At 41.2% G+C, this 21,688-nt stretch overlaps 3 protein-coding genes across 5 annotated transcripts in view; 2 read left to right on the top strand and 1 right to left on the bottom strand.

Moving 5' to 3' along the window:
* The window catches only part of LOC139135984 (organic cation transporter protein-like), a 37,629-nt gene extending 28,264 nt beyond the window's left edge, over positions 1–9,365 (bottom strand). For 2 of the 3 annotated variants that reach the window (XR_011553071.1, XM_070703795.1), the window contains exon 1: positions 8,964–9,336. Coding sequence is in view for 1 of the 3 variants with exons in the window: in XM_070703794.1 (XP_070559895.1) it covers positions 8,964–8,983 (20 nt within the window). In the remaining 2 variants the exon portion in view is untranslated. Of the gene's footprint in view, positions 1–8,963 lie in introns of all 3 variants that reach the window. The other variant, XM_070703794.1, reaches the window with a different exon arrangement.
* LOC139135982 (serine-rich adhesin for platelets-like) lies at positions 1,012–18,447 on the top strand. The gene is made up of 6 exons (XM_070703791.1): positions 1,012–1,872; positions 3,743–3,838; positions 13,644–13,880; positions 14,229–14,251; positions 15,213–15,502; positions 16,325–18,447. Exons 1-6 carry the CDS (start codon positions 1,240–1,242, stop codon positions 18,442–18,444), a joined length of 3,399 nt encoding a protein of 1,132 aa, XP_070559892.1. The 5' UTR covers positions 1,012–1,239; the 3' UTR covers positions 18,445–18,447.
* Positions 18,448–18,930: 483 nt separating this feature from the next.
* On the top strand, positions 18,931–20,400 carry LOC139135986 (fibronectin type III and SPRY domain-containing protein 1-like). The gene is made up of 2 exons (XM_070703809.1): positions 18,931–19,403; positions 19,636–20,400. Exons 1-2 carry the CDS (start codon positions 18,938–18,940, stop codon positions 20,358–20,360), a joined length of 1,191 nt encoding a protein of 396 aa, XP_070559910.1. The 5' UTR covers positions 18,931–18,937; the 3' UTR covers positions 20,361–20,400.
* The last annotated feature ends 1,288 nt before the right edge of the window (positions 20,401–21,688 follow it).

The raw sequence follows: 21,688 nt of genomic DNA, 5'->3' as shown, positions 1-21,688 counted from the left end.
ACTTGTTAGTTCTCCCTGCTATTTAGTGATTTCCTAATATAATGATATTGTACGTTATCTACTGCTCTACTTTCTCTTTCTATTGTGTATCAATAATATACAACATCCATGCATCTGTTTAAGTCACTTCTCATCCTACCAAGGCCAAGATTTCTATATACACTTTACTGTTAGCCAGCCAGGTCATCTGCCTACTAAGTGGTTATCCTGCTGGGTGTAAAAGACTTTTCTCAGCAAATATCCCTGAGCACAATACGGTCAGGTCATCTGCCTACTTTGTGGTTATCCTGCCGGGTGTAATAGACTTTTCTCAGCTAATAAGTGATGAGGCAATGGGATTGCCGAGCTCGTGAGTCAAGCTGCACGCGAACTTATAAAATGTTGCAACGGAAACTAATGAAACTCTCACATACGGAGGAAGATTTTCCGCTCATCCCAAAGAGATGTTCTGCAAAATAACAGTTCCGTTAAACCCTGGAATATTATTTTAGTTGCAATCGATTACCAGACATGTTGTACGGCCTCCTTGGCTGCTTTATTTTCACTTCCGGTTTGTACATAGGTGAAAATAAATCGCTCCAGAATGCCATCTGATCTTCCCCAAGTCCGATTTCGCTCCAGCACATTAAATGATGAGTAAGGATAATAAATTTACTAAAACTTTACAAATTAAACCCATGAGACGGAAATGTTAACTTCTCAAACGACGGTATTAATTTCGCAAGTTTGTGCCGGATATGTCATAACCCACCCACAATTGACATTGAAAGTTTTTGCCGTATTTCCGACAAAAATGTCAAATGTTGGGGAAAAGCCATCAAAACAACTGTCGAACTATCAAGCTACTAGAGTCAACGCACTCAAAACATATTTATCTAATTTAACGGTCAAAATTTAATGAAATTTGGAGAGCTCAGCTTACCGGATGTGTCGCCCTGTCAGTCAGCTTCTGCTTGTTGGCGCCTGTCGTCTCGCCTTAGCGACGACAGAATCTGGAATAGACACGCCTAGCAACAACGGAAAAATCGCCTATGTGCGTCCGCACTAGTGTTACGCAGAGCAAATAATACCCGACCTTCATGGAATTCTCGCGCATTTGCGCGCGCGGTTCTTAGATTTTAACGACTTGTGTTAATTTAACTACATGGATAAGAGCTGAATTTGATGAGAAGATGGCGAAAACCCATATGAACCACATTTTCCATATCTATCTTTGAGATCACCCTTGTTTCTTCTAAAATGGAATCTGAGATGCTTGAATCCACCAAGAACTTTTTGAGGGACGAACTTACTTGCAAAATATGCCACGGTCTTTATCGGATGCCCACCCTCCTACCGTGCTTTCACTCGTTCTGTCACTGTTGCGTCAGCGGGCGAGTGACCAAGGAGAAAAGGAGGTCGCTGTGGGGGTTGTTCAGCAACAAAGAAAAATATTTCATCGACTGCATCATCTGCAAGTGCATTCACAATTTATCAAAGCACGGTGTGGATACTCTCGTCAGGAACTTCCTTCTGGAAGCGATCACTGACAGTTATCGAGAGAAGATAGGTCTCAAGACGGTGCTCAAGGATTGTCAGCTGTGTGAGAACCAGGACAAGGTCTTACCGGCCGTAAAGTACTGCTTCAAGTGTGACCTGTCCTACTGCGCAATATGTATGCAGAAATACCACCCCACGAGAGGGCAGTACACCAAGCACGATGTGGCAGAGCTTTGCCGGGAGACGAAGCTGAGGTGCCCCGAACACCATGACCTCACCCTGGATTTCTATTGCATTCAGTGTCACATACCGTCGTGCGGTGCTTGTAGAACCCTGAACCAGCATAGCAACCACCAGATTGTCGATATTGTAGGGATTTATAACAACGTCAAGGTGAGCTTGTGACATTCAAAAATTAGAATGAAAATCTCTATTCGGTTTATTTTCGTTACTATGTACCCCAATGTCTGAAATAAAAGCGTATTGAAACCATTATTTCCCAACAAAATGTCCTGCATTTTATAGCAACTATTAGATTTTACTTCGCTTTCTGTCTTCGAAAAACCTTTAATATCGTTTTGTTAAATATGGGTTGTTCCATCACCGAAAGTCGTTATCAGAACGTAGTCTATCTCTTATTTTCGATTTTTTTTCGATTGTTTGTTTACACATACATTTTCGTAAAGCCGTAATCGCGCTTAAAGGTAAACAGTCGTCGGAACTGCACCTGTGCGAGTGTCTTATTTACAAACAATGTATTTCGTGCACAATATCTAGATGCACCTCATCATAGCTGCAACATTTAAAAATAATACGATGTAGATTAATACAGACATGTTTCAACTTTCATCAATCACCATCGTACCTCAGATACAGTGTTTGCTTGGTTGTATGGGTCCCATACGACCTTTGAGCGAAGTTCCGACGACTATATCCCTTTATTTAATTTTCAATTTTAACAAAAGTGGAAAACATTTGTGCCTGAAAATTTATCTCGACTTTAAGATATCATGGATAGCGCCAGCGGACGTCTTTAATGAATTTAAGGCAGTATGCACCTCGAAAGTGAAATACTTCAACTTTTGCTCAAACTTTCCTAAAAGAATATTTCAACCATTCCCTTTCAAAATCAAGAATAAAAATCGGGGTCGCCATGCAAATTTTGGAACTATAGAAACAAATTACTCGAGTTTTACCGATATTTGAAATTCAAAATTGCCGCCATCTCTGTGTTAACTCTATGGGAAAAAATAAAATTTTCGATTATCAAAAAACTAAGCCTGTGAAAAGTTTTCTTATGCCAAGAGCTTTAAAATGAACCCCCACAAGTGGTAGATCAGAAAAGAACTGACAAAGTTTGAGAGTCCAAATATCTGTCCCCGAGGCGCGTTCTACCTTAATAAAAGAAACAATTAGGCCTAGTAGGGAACATATGGCCTACGATTGTGTGGGGATTGTTTGATTGATTTGTAGATTGAGTACAATTGTGGTACCTTAATGTCCTTCAAGATGTATATCTCCTATACATAGACTTTTGCACTAATATTGTTGTGTAGATACATCCATATATCCTCGGCATAGTTAATGGGCAAGCCTAATACATTCTTATGTTAAACTTTGGGTAGGGCCGAACAAAAAAAAATTGTGCTGTTCCGATAACCCGACCTGCCCTATTTTTCACCTGCCGACTCTAAACTTTTTAGAGCTACGTAAACACTGAAGTAAAAAGAAAGAAAAAAACCGTAAAATCACGCGTTCATGACTTGGCATTTGATTTTTGCTTGAATTAGGATGTTTTTTTATGATTTTTAACCTGTCATATGTATGATACATTTTTCTGGAAATGTTGTGGCCAGTGTTTGACCGCCCTGAACCCCTGAAAAATGCAAATTTAAAAATAAAAATATTTTGGAAAAACGAAACAAGATGAATTAAGGAAACACTTATCAGTTAATTCTAAGACCTTCTGTAGCCCTATATTCTGGTATTTTGATGAACTAGTGTGATCTTTCTCTCTACCTGTCAATCCGATTAATGTCGTTGAATTCTATGCTGAGTCATGCATTGCCTTCACAACCCTTTTTAACGAGCAATCTGCAGCCTTTTTTTCGCCGCGAAAGTTTGCTTTTAATACTTGCACAAAAAACAACATTTCAGGATCGTGAAGTTGGTCCAGTGTTGGTATTTATTAGCCCAGTGTTGGTATATGATATTCCTTTTTAACCAACTAATCAACTGCCTCCTCTTCCCTCTCTTGCCTCAGGAGATCGTTACCTCCCAGACGGTTGAACTTGCTCGAAGAAACGGCCAAAACAAAACTTTCATGAACGCCGCCATCACGTTCGAGAAGACCGCTAAAGTGAGTGCGTTACAAGTTTTGCCCAATGGGTTAGACCCGGAATCTGAATGGAACTGTCACACTATATTATATTAACCCTCAAACACCTCTTAGAAATAGATCTGAACCAAACGTAAGGTGTTATCGTCACCTATAGTATGTTTATCTAAACAAATATTGTAATACTCATACGTAGACAGAGAGGGGAAAGTTCACTTGTCTACATCAGGGGATTACTTGTTCGGTTTGGCGCAGAGATGTTTGCTATATCTCCAGAGTATAGGTACAAGTAGACACAAGTCCGTTTCAAAATTACACAGCTTTCATTTCTGAGAGGCACAATAGAGACGCCATGTCAATGACCATATTGGCGCTACCACGCCCCTGTGTTTTGTGAGCTGTGTGTCTTTGGGTAGAGTGTGAGAGAGCGAGAGCGAACGATACTGTTGAAGCACGGGATTTTGAATGATAATTAGAACAAACGGGGTTGTCCAATCTAACAAAGAGAAGAATTAAAGGTAAGTGTCTTATCCAATCATAATAATACCATAATAGTCTTACCCAGGGCCATAACCTATTTATTGTACTTGGGCCTCAGCCCAAGTACATTTGTTTTCATTCCGTGGGAAAAAACTGTAAGGTATAACCAGTTCTGGCTGAGACCAGGGAGGGCAAAATGTATTGGCTTCATCTTTCTTGGCATAATAAATGGCGTAATGATGTTAACTGAATGGAAGTGCTGCTCTCAGCCAGTCTTGAATAAGTGAGATGTGAATATAAATGCTTCTCTATCTGTGTTTTTGCCACAAAATCTTCTGAATATAATCAAAATGTGCATCGAAATGCAACAATTAATGCACCCTCCGTTTCCTAGGCGATGGCACGACCCTTGCTACACCCACTGGACGAGCCAAAGTGGGAGGGGTAATTTCGGTTTGGTCGACAGGAGGGCTCGAGACCAGAATTTAACATTTAAACTTGAAACATGTTTAATCACTGACAAGATGTGGATTAGTGTTAATCAAAGAGAAAGTTTGAAAAGGAAAGGTTTTATATCCCGGACACAATGAAAAACATTACGACTGGAAACTGGGCCCCCGGTTGAGAATAGTAATGCCCACAGCGATGGAGAACACTTATCCTTGAGCTGAGAAAACCAGACCATCATTTCGAAATAGAGCTGCAGATTCGAGAAGCTCGTTAAAAATAGCTAGGTACACCCCAAGGGGTGGTTTCGAGTCTTGAGGGCAAATTTCGCCTCCTTCATTTAGAAATCGTACGTTTGTTTTTCCAGGGGAACACATCATTTGACACAAAATTTGCATGAAAAGGGGTCGCCAGTAAGCACGTGGTCAAATCTGGCATAAGAAACAATATGAAATGTTGGGTAAGCCAGTCCAAAATAAACTGATTTGAACTTTTGTGTTTTGTAATTTATACCACTGCAGTAACATGACTTTTTTTGACAACATCACACAATGTAATACGTTTTGAAACTGAATACTCCGACGTATTCTGTGTCCCCTTTGCTAAAAAATACGGTATGCCAATTACCATGTAAGGAGATGATGACGTCAAGACAGATTTGTAGTGCGTTTGGTCTTGGATGGTGCACGAAGTTTTGTCGAGGTAGCTTGTGTATTTATTTCCTAAGTGGGAGATATTAGGGTCGATCTAAAAGAAGGCCGAAAAATGTTATGATACTCTAAGCGAGCTGAACTCCAATGCGAATGGTTGGATAATTTGGAGGATGTCTAGACTGATCTCGTCTCATTAAGATTATTTGGCGGTCAGTATTGAATTTCAACTGCGTCACAAGTTTGCGTCGAACGGTCAACGAACGATATTTTAGAAATCTGGAGACATGGCACATCGCAGTTTTATTTTAGTATTTTATATTTTACAAAAGATGTAAGAAGCAATGATTTTGTTGAAAATTCTGAAAAAAATATAGGAAGATTTGATCGCGAACACATTTTCACTTGGGGGTCAACTAGCCCTGCGAACGATGCTGTGTGTTCCGCTACAGCTAACCGCCCCGCTCACCACAGCCCTGCAAAGACCCGTACGTTGGGTCGGTGACTTCAAATCCATTTTGGGACTTGACGTAAAAAGCCAAATTACTGCCGAAATTTTCAGCGTTCTTGGACCCAAGCCGTATCCCAGCCTACCTCAGCTACTCGATCGCTTCCAAAAATGACAGTCTTTTATTCACTTCTCGTAAATAACCGTCGATGTCGGCAACTCTCTCGCTGGCCCTGCGTACGATGCTGTGTGTTAGCTGTAGCACATAGCATCGTACGCAGGGCTAGGGGTCAACATGGGGTCGCAGTCATGTTGCCTCAAAACTTATTTCTGTCTGCACTCAAAACTCAAAAATGTCGCATATGAACCTGAAAAATCGATGTAATTTTGTCAAACTTCGGCGAAATTTCAGCCTATAGACAAAATTTCATCTAGGTAAGGTAAATTTACTGAAATTTGATCGACAAATAATCCTGAGCTTGAACGTGACAGCTCGCCTTCTCCGGGAAGTCATGCATCCGGCCAGCTGCCCATATGGCCGGGTGCATGAGATTGTTTTCAAGCGACGGCGGCAGACCGTACGGGGCTCTGGATATGAACCTACCGCCGGTGTAGCTGTAATAACTGTTGCGTTGTTTTTAATCACCACGGACGAAGTTCGAGGGGACTTATAGGTTTGGTCATGTCCGTGCGTCCGTTCACGCCTAGTACCCAACCCCATACAGATGCACGTCGATTTGTTTCACAATGCTTTCAAATTTGGCCGTGTTAGAGGACTTTTTAGTTTACACCTTCATAGACTCCCATGTATAAGGCAGTTCTCCATAGACTCGCATGTATGATGCCAAGAAAAATAAAAATTTAGTTTCTCATCGTATTCATATTGCCTAAAGGATGCAGTGACACAGTTTTTTTGTCCCCACGGATAAAGTCCAGGGGGCTTATAGATTGGCTCATATCCGTCCGTGAGTCCATCAGTGAGTCCATCGGTTCACGCAGATATCTAAGACATTTTGTCAAAATATCATGTGACCTTGGTGACCTTTGACCTCAAATATACATTATTGTCCATAACTCAGTAACCACAAGTGCTAAACCTTTCATATTTGGTATGATGGGACAACTTATGACGCCACATATTGTACCCCATTAATTATGTGCATATCTAATTATGAGCGAGCCAATAGAGCAAGAGGTCTGATTTCTGGTATATAGGGATAAGTTAACAATATAAATTTGTTTGACAAAACTTCACGTGACCTCAATGACCTTTGACCTCAAATATACATATTTGTCCACAACTCAGTAACACAAGTGCTACACCCTTCATATTTGGTATGAAAGGACACCTTATGACACCATATATCGTACCTCATTAATTATGTGCATATCTTATTTTGAGCGAGCCAATAGAGCTAGAGGTCTGATTTTTGGTATATAGGAATATGGAATACTTAGCAATACAATTATTATGACAAAATGTGACGTGACCTCAATGACCTTTGACCTAAATATATATATTTGTCCACAACTCAGTAACCACAAGTGCTACATCCTTCATATTTGGTATGATAAGACACCTTATGACACCACATATTGTACCTCATTAATTATGCGCATATCTAATTCTGAGCAAGCCAATAGAGCTGGATGTCCGATTTTTGGTATATAGGGATAACTATAGGGTAGAAATCTAAATATGCCCATCTAAATATTAGACATCTACCATCGAGAACAAAAGAAATTTGCTGTAATTTGAATATTTAAGGAGTTTAAGCAATTCCCGCTATAAATAAGGAACCCCTGCCTCAAACTCCACAAAAGTTGCTAGATATATTTTGCCGTTGTCATGCCATTGCTTCGTTTAATAACCAGTTAATCAAATGCCTCATTGACAGGAGGAAATTCAAGACCATATTTGAATAGTAGTATATATTGTCCTCAAAATTACTCTACTAGTGATCACGGCCCAAGTACTCATTGCCTTCAGCAATACTGCCTTGTTATTATTATTATTATTATTATTATTATTATTATTATTGATGTGTTAATTCATTTATTTATCTATTTATTTTTAAAGTTCGTACAGCCATGAAATATTTAATTCGAAGGTCAATAGGAATATATATATATATATATATCAAGCCGAGACTTTGATGCAGACGGATTTTCGTTTGTTTGTTGGTTTTTTTCCAGTTGTTTGTATGTTATGAATGATCAAAACGGTGTCAAGAAGGTTATCCGCAAGCAGTTTTGGTCATCGTTGTTTCACAGCGTGTCTTGCTGCGAATGATTTTGTATCTTGGAACGCTGTCGACAATAAAAATACGTGATACGTGTATATAGTGGTAGACACGTAAGCTGTTTCTAATGTATACCGGCTGATCCTGTGATCAGGTAGGTCGGCTCGTCACAGAACAAATATAATATTTGGCTGATTAACAAAAACAACGCCGGAGAACATGGATTCATGTCCGGATCGTGAAGAAAAAACAAACAAGCGAACGTACAATCCAGACCGTCAAATTCGGATGGGCTCTCGTGTCATGATTTGTTCTGTTAATCGGAAAAAAACAACATATATCTTGCTTTAATCTACATTAGTTATTTACATGCGTCATCACTCCACGCAACACAATTGATAACAACCGCGGGAATGTTCCTCGGGCCTTGAAATCTCTGGTGACAGCCAGAGGTACAAATAAACATGATAAAGGTCACACATACATTATTTACTGTGCCAGTCCGTGATGTGATGTATTTTCATTATTCTGTGTTCTTTTCTGCCTTCAACCATAAACGTGGGTGCAAAAAACAGTGAAAATTGAAAGACTGAAACTTTTGCCAAAACTCTCCTTCAGAAAACTTCAAACCATTCCCTTTCAAGATCAGTAACAAAATCAGGGTCATCGTGCGAAATTGATACTGGAGAAACAAAGTAACGACAATTGAAATTCAAAATGGTCGTCATCCCTGTGTTAACTCTATAGGGAAATATAACATTTTCTACCGCATGAGTTTCAAAATGACACTACCACAAGAGGTAGACCAGAAAAGATCTTAAAAATTCGAGAGTCCGATTAAATCTCCGGCCAACGAGACACATTCTCCAAATTCTTACCTGCAAAGTTTATAGGACATGTCAATCCCTTTACTTTGCCGCCAGCTTAAACTACCATCCAAGGATTCAATTCGCAGAGCAATAATGGTTCTACTCCGCAGACGCGATGTGTTCTGCAGACTAAAGTACACCCAAGAGATCACGTGATGGGATGGCAGTATTAAAACAAACCAAGTGTACAAACGTAAACGCACGGAAATGCACGTACTTCTACGCGCGTTTATGCACTTGGTTTGTTTGTACCATGGTCCATTCTAATGCCAGGTTTAATCCATTGTCGAGAGATTGTCGTGTAATATCAGCGCAACACTTATTCTTGTTGTTTTCTTTGAAAGCGATACACGTCTCGAGGTCGCTGTCCGTAGTCAAGTGTTGACAATCGATCCTTTCCCGGTTATCCCACAATGCATTGCTGTGGCCATATCGAACACTGTATATACACTTCAAACAACGAAAACACTATATTTGTGTTGTACAACGGACTGTATACAAGAATGACACAAATTTGCAATGTAAAATAATGCTCCGTGTATATTCTCTCCATCAGCGATGAAAATATAAGGTCAGGGTGTAATCTGCCTAAGAGTCCGATGAGGAAGATACCTTGCGTGTGTACCCTACCCTAAAAAGTTCCATGACTCGTAGTAACGTACGCTTTGTATACCCTAGCGGGCACTGCATCATTGAACCGGTAAAAGAAATATAGGCCTACTGCCACCTTTGAATTCGATCGCAGGTGAACATTTGCTCATGACTCTATAGTCTCGCTTGAAACATTTCTCCGTCATTGTGAATGATTTCGAAGCAGACCAACGCTTCGTTCGATCTCCGTTCAGACATTAACTTTACAAATTTAAAACCATTTTCTCGAAACTTTCGGTCGCCGGCATAAGTTACGATTTAACCGTATATCCAGCCTGTCCTTTTAAAACCAAATGAAGGCAATGCTTGGCAATACACAAACTTTAGTTCACATTAGCAACCCAACTAAAATTTGGGCCGACGCAAAATAATTGTCCTTTTGGGATTAAATTTGGTCCGCGTCCGCACTTACCGGTACCAGGGCCGACGTAACTTTACCTTCGTTTGTGACCTCTGACCTGTCAAAGTTCAAAATGGCGTATTTGAATAATGGCACGCTGTTTCTACTGTTCATGATTTTCCTGCGTTTTTACGCACAAGAAGGGCAAATATGACTACCACTCACCCTTTTAATAATCGGAGAGATCTTCACTATTTATTGGATGAGCATATGGTATATATAAGACCAAGGTGGAGAAATAACCAGTGCGCGGCATTTTTGACATGCCTCTCTAGTCTATTACGTGCACTGTGGAATTCGAATGACATGGTCCCGTTTGGGCCACAGTCCCTCGTGGGCTATTCAGCTCTGGGACTATTCGCCTCATAGACGAGTGCACAGTGTTTCTCGCTTCTGTACACTCGTCTATGGGGCGAATAGTCCCAGAGCTGAATAGCCAACCAAGGGACTGTGAGCGGAATAGGACACAGGTGACTGTGGTTTAGGCACACAGTCCATGTAGCCGACAATGAGATGCAAATGATATGCGGTTAAGGTCTCCTCAACTAACTTTCAGCTGGTTGTTCACTTTCTACTATTTTTATAGTATTTTATACAAAGGCACAGGTTGGTGGGAAGTTCTGTGTACATGGCATGGGATGATATTAAAATGTAAAGACTGGATTGAAAACTTTCGATAGGTGTAAACTTTAGTTTCTAAAACGTCGTTTGTTTTGTGCGAATAGGGTGACTAGTTCAACTTCGATCCATGGCGCAGGCCTGGTCAACTTGGACCAGGGCCGACGCAACGTGTCCACACAGGCGATTTGCGTCGGACCAAATTTTGCGTCGGCCCTGCGACGGCCCTGAACTCCCCCTTCTCACCGGGACCAAACTGTGTCGGCCCAAGGCCGACGCAGCGTGTCCACATTGGTTTTTCACGTCGGCCCCCAGGTACGGCCCTACACCGACGCAAAGTGGTCAATTTGAACAGGGAGCCTAGACTGCCGAAAATTGCAACGAAACGCAATGTCGATTGTTCCCACGTTTCCCGTCGAGTCAAGAGAAGTAGTTCCGGGTCTTCGGAAGCCCGCTTACCTTTGTTGGCCCTACCATCTTATCGCGACCTTGACAGCAGCTGATGGATGATTACAGTCGTATTATAAGTGTTGTCGCAAAGGAGTACAGTTCATAAGTGTCTCCCGACAAATATTTATTAAAGTCCGTTGGCGCCAATACTGACATATCATAGATACAAAGGCGATAGGCTACAAACAAATGCAAACTTTGAGGGGGATGATGAAGGAGTAGGAAAATTTAGACCAGACGGAGTCGGATTTTTTACACAGGGAACATTATATTGTTTGCGATTCCGATGTTAAGCAGAGTCTCATAATGTTCAAGTCGAAATTTAATATGCATTTCTGCTCACGATTTCTTTCTGCTTGGAGTACCTCTCTCAGACTTATGAGCACACTCAGGGCATAATATTTCCACACTATCTGCTCCACGAGATGGTCTCCCTCTTGTACATATATTTTCATGTTTCATGACAATGTGCCACTCCTTCCGACAAAAGAAACTTGCGCGTCCGTCGTAAATTGGGATTTATATCAACCAACCCGTGTTCCTATATCTAATTTTAAGAACTGCCTACACAAAGAATGGGTATTTGTGTGGATATCTTCGCGTATCAAACTTTTTCAGTTAAATATTGGCAATATTTCGAATTCCTTTCAAAAAATAGACACAAAGGCGTGCAAAGAGTACTCAAATTTTGCCAGATGGTGAGTCTTTGCTTGTGGAGATATAGGTTTGATTGGTATTAAAAACGTTGCTTCACAAGTAATTTGTTGACCCAGGTGATGTAAGCAATAATGTACCCCCTCCCAGCCCATAATGGGAGAAAGCAAACTTTGCACAACATTATGTACGAGTGTAAAGTTTGCTTAAGCCTATTATGGACTTAGATTTTAGACATTATTTCATAGTTTTCTTGGCGATGCCAATGAATGTGTAGACGTAGAAAACATCCGGGGCCACAACGCTGGATAATCGAATACATTATCAGTAATAATGTGAGGGTATGACGTCGTAAAATTCACTGGTATTGATAAATCTATAATACAATACCCTATAATGTTATCAGAACCATATTTTAACATCCAGTGTATTATGGACGGTACCAAGTCACCTAGCGAAGACATCACAATCTAATCCCCTTAGAAAAAGTGGTTCATTAACCGAGCTAAGTTGTTACAATTTTCTGACCGCGACCCCTTCACACTCTGTACATTTCATGAAACATTCGCACACACATATTCGCTATCATGCTGTACCTTCTCAATCAAAGCAATGACTGCATTGCTGAACTGGTTTTCCAGTAATAGCTTCGGGACAATTCAATGTAGCCACAGATTGTAATATCCAATTGAAATTCGAAAAATTATGACGGAGAAAAAGTAAAATATTACACAGATGTTAAAAAATGTTCAAAATGTTCCCCTTTTGGCAATGTGAACTGTAGGTGCATGATGAGCAAATATAGCTTATTAAGAATGTAAGCACAGTAAATAAACATGTATTGCGCAGTTCTGTGCGCAGATGTAAGCTGTCTGTTTACGAAGTTCGTATAGTGATCATAAAGATGTCGTCTGTTTGTAGAGCAGTAATTCCTCTGTCAAGTTCCTAAATAGATTCAAGGTTGTTGTTTTTTTCTGTTAAGCTTTTACTTTTTGTAATTTGTAAATGCATCGGCGGAACTTTTAGATATGTCAGTCCAAGCCAAATCGACTGTATCAATGATACTTGCTGAAAAACGCACAAAACGACGATCGTGAGACGGCATTCAATTTGTGAATTCCTTGATACGTTTTGCCAAATAGTGAAAAATTAAGGGCGGCGACCTAACCAAAAAAATATTATTTTGAAAAGAACAAGACAAGAACTAGAATTTCAAAGTTTTGCAAAATTGAAAATACTAGTATTTCATCAAATGAAAATTTTAATCTCGAACATTTTGAGTGTTATAGTGGCAAATTTGGTAAAAAAATAAATTGTTCCTTATTTCACGCATTTTCTTCTTTGAAATTAAAAATCTTTTCTCAACATTTTTAATGTCGTCTCATTGTCCGATGAGTTCAATGTGAACATTTTATTCACTGTTTGTCGCATAATAGTGTGTCGACTTGAAAAGAAGGGTTTGTTATATCGATTTTCAGCGATGTTTGTGAAAAACGATTTTTAAACGTCATTTTGTAGAAAATCAAGTACTGTGACCCCCTACCTTTTTTCTTTAATGTTTGATTATTCTAATTTACCAAATATTATAATACTTTGAATTTTTCTGATCGTATATTTTTAAATTTTTGTCTGAAAATACCAAGAAAGACATGTGTTCGGACAGTGCGTACTGGAGGTCTAATATGCGGAGGAGGAGAGAGATATGTAAATTTCATTGTTTCCATGTGGGTGATTAATTTTGTTTTAATTTTACATGTTAATTTCAAACCAGAGGAAAGTAAACCAAGTGGCTCGATCGCCCTTTAGCCAGGTCGAACGATAAGTGTGGGGTCGGGGATGTTGTAGCCAGTACCGTCAAGCGGACATTTAATGTGGTCAGCAATCGATCATTTCGCTAAATGCTTCTTTTGTCGCAGGATGGCGGCGAGGGGCTGAAGATGCACGTCCGCAAAACTTGCCAAGAACTGCGTAAGATAATCGACGCTCGTGAGAAGTCTATGATTGACACGATCGACCGTGAAGTCCAAGGTCGACTGCAGAAACTGAAGATGAAGGTGTCCGAGATTCATCGACATTGGCCTGAGTCCGATGGTCTGCAGAAACTCACCCAGGAAGTAATCAATGCAAAAACAGACCCTGCGTCGTTTCTACTCGTAAGTATCAAGTTTTCCCAGGTCGCTCTTTTGTCACCTACAACATGGGGACATCATTTGTTAGTGCTGACGTCAGTCTGGCGTCACGGTATTTTCCAGAGATGTCTGACCTGTCTTGCTGATGCATGACTTTGTATTACTCTTTGTTTACATGTATTTTTTCTCTTGGTCGGTCTCTTTCGGTCTTTCTGGTAAAGGGCCAGTGGTGACAAAATTTTACAAACCACATTCAACAAACAGATTTGCGCTGTTTTTGCCATTTGTTGTCTTTTTGACGTCACAACATCGATGGCATAATTTGATTTTAATACTTACATGTCTATTGTCACTTCCCAACATTTTTTACAGATAGCAGATAAACTTCGAGAAAGGTAAGATTTTTATGATATAAAAATCTGGTCATTCTTGTCAAGCCTGTTAATACGTGCATGGTGACCCCCTTCCCGATCCCGACTTAGTTCCTTGGTACTGTCTGTTCTCTTTAGAAGATAGTGCTTACCTTAGATATCACAGATGAATTGACCGTGGCGAGCTTCATGATGATATTAAATTTGATATGTTTTGACAATTTCAAATAGATTATCTTCTCGTCGTAATCATCTTTATCAAAAGGTTTTTGCATGGAAACTGAAGATTTCTACCACATTATGGGATCGAATTTAAAAGCAAAACGCATGCTCACGTGATTGTGAAACCATTAGGAGATGTTGATCTTGACTTTACGTGGATCATTTCAAATACTTAGCAAAAACAAAAACAAAACAAAACAAACAATATTACCGATCGTCCAGTACCGGTATTGAAAAATGATGTCCATGACGTTTTTCAACGTTTCAGTTATCACAGAGTGACGTGACGACGAACATTTGCGAAATGTACCGAGTAGGAAGGAGGCCAGTTTTACTATGCGAACTGTGAGGAAATATCTGTGTCATTTAAATCAACAGATTTTAACCCCACAAAAAAACTACTTCAGATTCTGCTCGCGACATCGCTTTCTAAATATGCTTTGATACACTACTTCCGAAGTAAAGATCTAAGATGAGCGCTGACTTATTTCTGAACTTTGTTTCTGCCTGACAGTGTCTTTTTGTCAATGCTTGCAAATACAGGTATATTGTTTTGCTATAAGGCAGCACATCCTGAAAGAAGAGATTTGCGCTGCTGTTCTTCGTTAAACCATCTTTCTCCTTAGCTTCTATGATCTCTACAAAGTGATAGTGATGAAGATAGTAATTTCGCAACTGGAATGAATCTTCACAATATTATGTGCTACGGTACTTTCAAAGAACGCCGGGAGTTATGTTGTTATTGATGTTGTTGTTGTTGCAGGATCGCCGATAATTTGAAAGGTTACAACGTCATCGGGTACAGTTATGTGCTAACCAACCCGCTTGGTGAGTGGACCATGTTCAACACCGCTTCCGCGAAGAAGATGCTAGAATCAATACGTATCGCCGGTCGACCCAAACCACAGACGTCTTCGACGGCCAATGGAGCTCACAATGAGGTGTCTCCCCGCATCGACAGATACGGGGAAGGCGACGTGGTCGTCGAGATGGCTGGTGAGATTCCAGGTCACATGGTCTCTCTTGTTGAGACGGGTAAACCTTTGGAGCAAAGTAAGGCCTATCTATATGCTGACATAGATGTGTAATCAATGTGTGTTTGTGTATGTGTGTCTGTGTGTGTGTTGTGTGTGTGTGTGTGTGTGTGTAAATAAATTCTTAAAAAGGCTTCATTCGATAGTACCAAAGGGTGTTGGTGGCGATGGTCTTTGTAGTACACTAGGGCAACAAGCACTGGTCACTGCGCCAATAGACTTGATTTTCAATAATATGGCTGCTCAATTATACTAACAATTTAGCCTATACTTAGACATCTGCAGCAAAATCTCCATGGTGTGCACATATGCTAATTAAGTATTTGTAAAATGTTCGTACCGCTTGAGAGTAAAGTGGGTTGTATTGATAGTTTATCATACAAAATCGCTGTCATTTGCTAAAACGAAAAGGCCACCATATTGAATCCTGGTGATGTTTTATTTTAGTAAGTCACAATGTTAACAGAATTTCGCATTGTATCAGAGGTTGATGTGATGTAAGTCTGATACAGTTGGATCGAAAAAAACTTGCTCTTAATATGTGGCTACACATACAATAAATAGCACTGCCCGTGTACATGACAGGACATTTGATATTTTATTGAATAAAAAAAACACAGCCTGCATGAAGAAAAGGCCGAAATAAAGCCAGGTTTGGTTTCATTGGACCAAACTTATGAGTGGTTCATTTCACCCAAAGAAATCCTCGTCTTTTTAGAATTACTTGAAATTTACAATATCATTGACATTTTTCAATGAAAAGGAGTTTAAGGAAGTATGTTACTTATTTACTTATTTCATTCCAATATAACAACATGTAGATGCAAACTTCACCTTTCAGACAACAACAATGACCGTGTTCCAGAAAATTTTGGTTCAAGGGCTAATACGGATGTCACTCAGCAGCCAAGGAACCTCGAACGGCCGACAACGGAGTTCAGTGTTCGGCAAAGTGAGAAACAAGAAGGGAGATCACTGTCGAGCGAAAGTAGTGATGCCGAGAGTCCGCCCTCCCCGACAATTACCCCGTCTGAGTCTCCTCCTCTGAATTTCGCCTCGTCTCCAACGTCAGCAAGGGTCAACTTTCCAAACTTCGGCAAAGTTCCTTTCAACCCTTCTCAGACAGAGAATAATAACTTTGGGACCACAACAAAATCTGCGACAACAAGAAACAACAGTTTCGAGCAAAATCGTATTTCGCCCGACTTGAAGGGTACGGAGAACCGACCGTGCAACAAACTTTCTCGGGACAAGCAACCTCACACTGTCGAAGCTGGTTCAACGTTGTCAGATGCCACTGGACGTGGGTCCTCAATCATACCCGCCAATAGGAACAACCAAAACTGTGACCCGGTTGGCTCCTACATGAAGTTTGTGCAACGACGCCAACAGTTTGAAGTCCAGGGGCAATCTCCATTATCTGCTGCCAATTCAGCCGTAGCCCAGAACAAGTGGTCACAGAACCAACATGGACGCCAAACAGGAACACCAAGTGCAGGAACAGGTGAACATAGCTTGACGCCACAAGCACCAGGTGAAGTAGCCCATGTACAGAGTGCCATTGTAGCAAAAGCTGCTAATTGGGATTCTAATCAGCATATCCTTAAAGCTCAGACCCCGTCCGCTGATCAAGCTGAGGATAATATTATTCCTTGTAATAAACCGAATTCTGAGTCCATTGCACAGAAATGGCGCACAAATGACAGCTCCGGTACCAATGGAAAGCGTTCTACTGCCATACATGGCGCAACTCCAACTTTGGCGAGCAACAACAGCAATGCGCAGACCAAATCTTATCCAGGCTTCACCAGGCGAGTAAATTGTACTTCCACCGATTCTACAAGCAACAGAAAGGACGAGACAACCGTGCGCACCTCAGGTGGCCTCGCTTCAAACAGCCGTAGTGAAGTTGGCTCCAGCTTGCAAAGAAGGAATGCCACTACGAGAAATGGTGCTACCAATTCTTGCACTCAGAGCAAGTTGCCTACACCTGTGAGGGATCACCGAATAGTGGGGAACAGATACAATGAGAACCTGCAAAGTTCATCGACCTATAATGTGTACGGTACTTCTCGAACTGACTCCAGTAAAATACCAGTTCTCATAGGCACTGGCACGTATTCGCCAGTACCGACCAAGAAATTCCAAAATGACAATTTTTCTCCTGACATCAACGATGGAAGCCTCGATTCATTGCCTTCAGCAACCGTCAATGGCCAATGTAACGTCCATTCTGCTCACACGGTGCAAACTTTTGCAGCAAGTAATGAACGTGTTGCTACTCACAATCCCCATAATTCCACAAATGTGCGTCAACAAGGCATCAATAGCTCCAAAGTAACAAGAGCTGGCGACGATCAAGTTACCCAGAAATCGCTTAATACCATGCTATCCTTTCGAACCAATACCGTACATCCCACTGACCAGACCGGCGTCCAAGCTTCAGCCATTCCTGCTGGCACTGTTCAGCCAAATGTATCCATGCCGCCTTCGCAAACTTTCAACACTAGCAACGCGACAAAAGTCGAAGTGTCTTCCTCAACGATCAATAATGGTTCAAATGCTGTGAGTGACAAACGCCAAGGTACATCTAGCACAATCCATCACCATGGTTCTTCCAGCGGACAGTCTGATCGTGGACCTGTGACTGCATCAGCATTGAATGTTGGCTGCACACAAGGGCGTCAGGCAGCGCGGATGGATATGACACAAACTCGTCAAGGTGATGATTTCTTCATCGATGGCCACAGTAGTGTCTTAAGTGCAAAAGAGCACACTAAAAGCGGTGGCAGTGCCACGTCACATACGGCACAGATACCATCAGACGCCCTTATCACAGAAAAGAAGAACACATGTCCGACGGGAATCGTACCTCTTGATGATAACGGGAAAATTGGATCTGGCCGAGTGTCGAATTTCGCGTTGACAAGTGCTGATCCGTCAAGAAAAAAAACCAGGTAGGAACCTTATGTGACACTCAAAGTCATATTCAAAATAAACAAAAAAAGTCTCTCACAAGCACCACCCGCCAGTCAAGTAACATTCAAAATGGTAACGGCAAGCGAAACAGTAACCTAGCACCAGTGTTCTTGGGTGACAAGCTTACGACTGCTCCAACATCAGGGAATATAGCCCCGCCAAACTCGCCGCAACAGACTGGGAGCGACAAAATCACATCGCCCATCGCAGCCTCAGTAGTGTCCTACGATAGAGGTACAAAACAGGCGCCAAGACTGTGGTTAACGACACAACGGCAAAAAGTACAGGACAAAAAATCAGCCCAGCACGGGCACAAATTAATCAATCCCATCAAACATCGCTTCAGCACCATCAGGTTTACTCGAAAAATGTCGACGATCACGGGTTGACTATTTCCTTGACAAAAAGTGTCCCCGTGAAGACTGAAGCTGGGGATTTGTCATCCCCGAAATGTCACTCGTCTGTGCCTCAGAAGATGCCTAATAAGGAGGCCAATATTCCATCTCCCAAACTGTCTCGACAAACCGAAGGAGTATGTAAAGAAGTCAAACAGGGCGCATCCAAGAGCTCAGCAAACACTTCACACAGATCGGTCCAGGCGATAGAGGGCGCCGGTGATTCACCGAAATCCTCTGAAGCAACTTCCAACAAGCAAGAGAGAGGCAATTCAAACCAGAGAAATGTGTCGATGACACGGAATGCAAGAAGACAGCTTTTTGACGGTGAAAGTTGTGGACGAGAGGACTATCAGTGTGAAAGCCAAGTCAGTAGGCTGAAAAGCAAAGACCTTGAAGGAGGACCGGTTCTGCTAAACGTGGATGGTTGCCTCACTGGGTATAAGACTGAAGATAAAAAAGAATCTGAACATCGAGATAATGATAATGATAATCACGACAAAGAAATGGTGCATCGTGCTCCAACCAAGATCAGAAAAACAACAGGTATGTTTATCGTAGTTTGTCATCTTGCTTGCAACATAGCATGCAGAAACACTCCTCGTGCCCCAACGAAGTTCAGCAAAACTACAGATATATTTATTAGATGTGGTAATTGCGTGATAACACTCCTTCAATGAAGAGTGCTGCAAATTTGCTGATAAAACCTTTTACGTGTAAGCTCGTGAAATGTGAAATGTGACACTGATATTGTCCCTTTTTCTGTTTTCAAATTTAGCAATATCTTTTCAACTGGACACTCACACACTCCACGAGGACTTGGTGCTCACGGAAGACCACAAAACGATAGAGCGAAGATCCTCTAAACCCAAGACTCTACAAGTCACGCCGAAGAAAGTCGACAAGGAGGGTGCCAACATCCCGAAGATTCCAACAACGGGTCGTTTTATCTCCTGGTCACCTACCGTACTGGGAGACGTTGCCATGACAACTGGCGAATATTACTGGGAGGTCTACGGAACTAGGGTTTCCTACACAGGTCAACTAGACAACGATCTCTGCTCATTTGGCGTCACCGTTGGTGATTGTCCCCGAAACGCTCTCCTCTGTTTCCACCCATTGGGATGGTGCTTTCATGTGTACAAGACAGGGTTTGAAGGGCATCACAACCGCATCAACCAGAGCATGTGCACCAAATTCGTTGGCGATGGTCACGACGGTGACAGCGCCATCCACGTTGGCGTTTTACTCAGTTTCTCCAATAACACCCTTTCTTTCTACAATCTGCAAGACAGCAACGCCCCGTCCAGACTGCGCTTGTTCGAGAATATGTGTAGCGGACCGCTCTACCCTGCTTTCACGGTGACTTCGCTCAATTATCAGTTGACGGTGATCAACGGTTTGAAACTACCAAAGGTACTTCGCCAACAAATCCGGCAGGAAAACGAGGAAAGAGCAAAAAGACTCAAAGAAACTAAAAAACCGCGAGAGGTAAAAAGCTGAATATTTCCGTACATGTATTGCTTGCAGTTCATAGAGAAATTCACGATTCTTATCGATTATGAACCATAAAATATATTGTATGAAATGAATTTCATAAAGAATGTGAATATTGCGTTCATCAGAATTGTCAATGCTTCGTCTTTTTTAATATTGACAGATTCTGCAAACCAGGTGGCAATGTCTGTAATAAAGATTGATTGTTTCCAGGCGAAAACACTAGTACTTTTCTCGTCAAAACAGGGCTTGGATAAAATGCTGAGTCAGCATTAAAACCACAAACCACGGTGTATGCGTACAAGAAGACCGACGATTTTGACTTTCCCGATAGGAATTCACTGAGAATTTCGAGGAAACCCCCTCGTATCGCCACCAAACTTTGCACACGACTCAGTCATAGCCAATCGCATTAAAAGTTTTATCGTTACTGTAGTTTGTTTTGAAAGAAGTTTTATGAATATATTTGCGCACCGGGGAGATATTTACATCGGAACTGCTGAGGCAACATGTTTTCGTTACATGCTAGATTCACCTGTTGGTCTTCTACTACATAAACCAGTACGACGAACTCTTTAATTAGATAATACTTACGATATCCACAATGCAAAGAAAAGAATGCAAAGAAATTATAAAAATTACAGCTGATTTACAGTGAATGCTTTACTCTTTCGAGATGTCAACATGTGAAGTAAAATTATGTGTTGATTTCACAAAGCTTATTGCATAGTCCTACCTCATTTCGGTAATAATTCTATCTGACCTAAAAAAGTGGTAAGTTTCGGTTCACATTTCCGCAAGGAGCTGTCGTTCACTTCTCAAGCTTATAACTCGAATAGTCGAACCGAATGGTCATGCCGTCTACCATGTAGGTATACAGTTCGACAGAGTCGAATTCGATTCAACAGAAGTTTAAACAACAACATCGTCCATCGACAATATGAGAAAGCTGTACAGAGTTTAAGTGTAGCTTCACTCATCCTTTTTTTTCCTCATCCGAGGAACAAATCGAAGTAAACAGCGCCCGCTAGTGACGAAAGGAACACTGCAACATAAGTACGCACTTTGAAAGGTTTACAGTCCATTATCATCCACTGATATCGTAAAAATCTGTACCAAACCGTCCAAACGCAAAGACCATAGAATAATGAGGTAGCTGTTGCTCACTATTGTCTACTGTACTGATATTCCACTTCAGTTGAACAAACAGAAAGTGTCGAAATCGTATTCAAGGTTTCAAATTTTAACAAAGCAAGTAGTAAGGAGATATCATATTCACGCAAATACACAACTTTCATCCTGACCATGCGCTATTCTTTCGTCAGCTAAGTTTC

Source organism: Ptychodera flava, chromosome 6 (genome assembly GCF_041260155.1).
Source record: "Ptychodera flava strain L36383 chromosome 6, AS_Pfla_20210202, whole genome shotgun sequence".
Classification (NCBI taxonomy): domain Eukaryota; kingdom Metazoa; phylum Hemichordata; class Enteropneusta; family Ptychoderidae; genus Ptychodera; species Ptychodera flava.
The sequence above is the reverse complement of the archived record's forward strand: the minus strand, read 5'-3'. Positions and strand labels throughout refer to the sequence as shown.

Excerpts from the sequence above, each read along its gene's own strand:
- LOC139135982 (XM_070703791.1), top strand. The coding sequence starts at position 1,240 with ATGGAATCTGAGATGCTTGAATCCACCAAGAACTTTTTGAGGGACGAA. Across the intron at positions 3,839-13,643 it reads CGTTCGAGAAGACCGCTAAA|GATGGCGGCGAGGGGCTGAA; the intron begins GTGAGTGCGTTA and ends CTTTTGTCGCAG. Across the intron at positions 15,503-16,324 it reads GGGTAAACCTTTGGAGCAAA|ACAACAACAATGACCGTGTT; the intron begins GTAAGGCCTATC and ends TTCACCTTTCAG.
- LOC139135986 (XM_070703809.1), top strand. The coding sequence starts at position 18,938 with ATGCCTAATAAGGAGGCCAATATTCCATCTCCCAAACTGTCTCGACAA. Across the intron at positions 19,404-19,635 it reads CAAGATCAGAAAAACAACAG|CAATATCTTTTCAACTGGAC; the intron begins GTATGTTTATCG and ends TTTCAAATTTAG.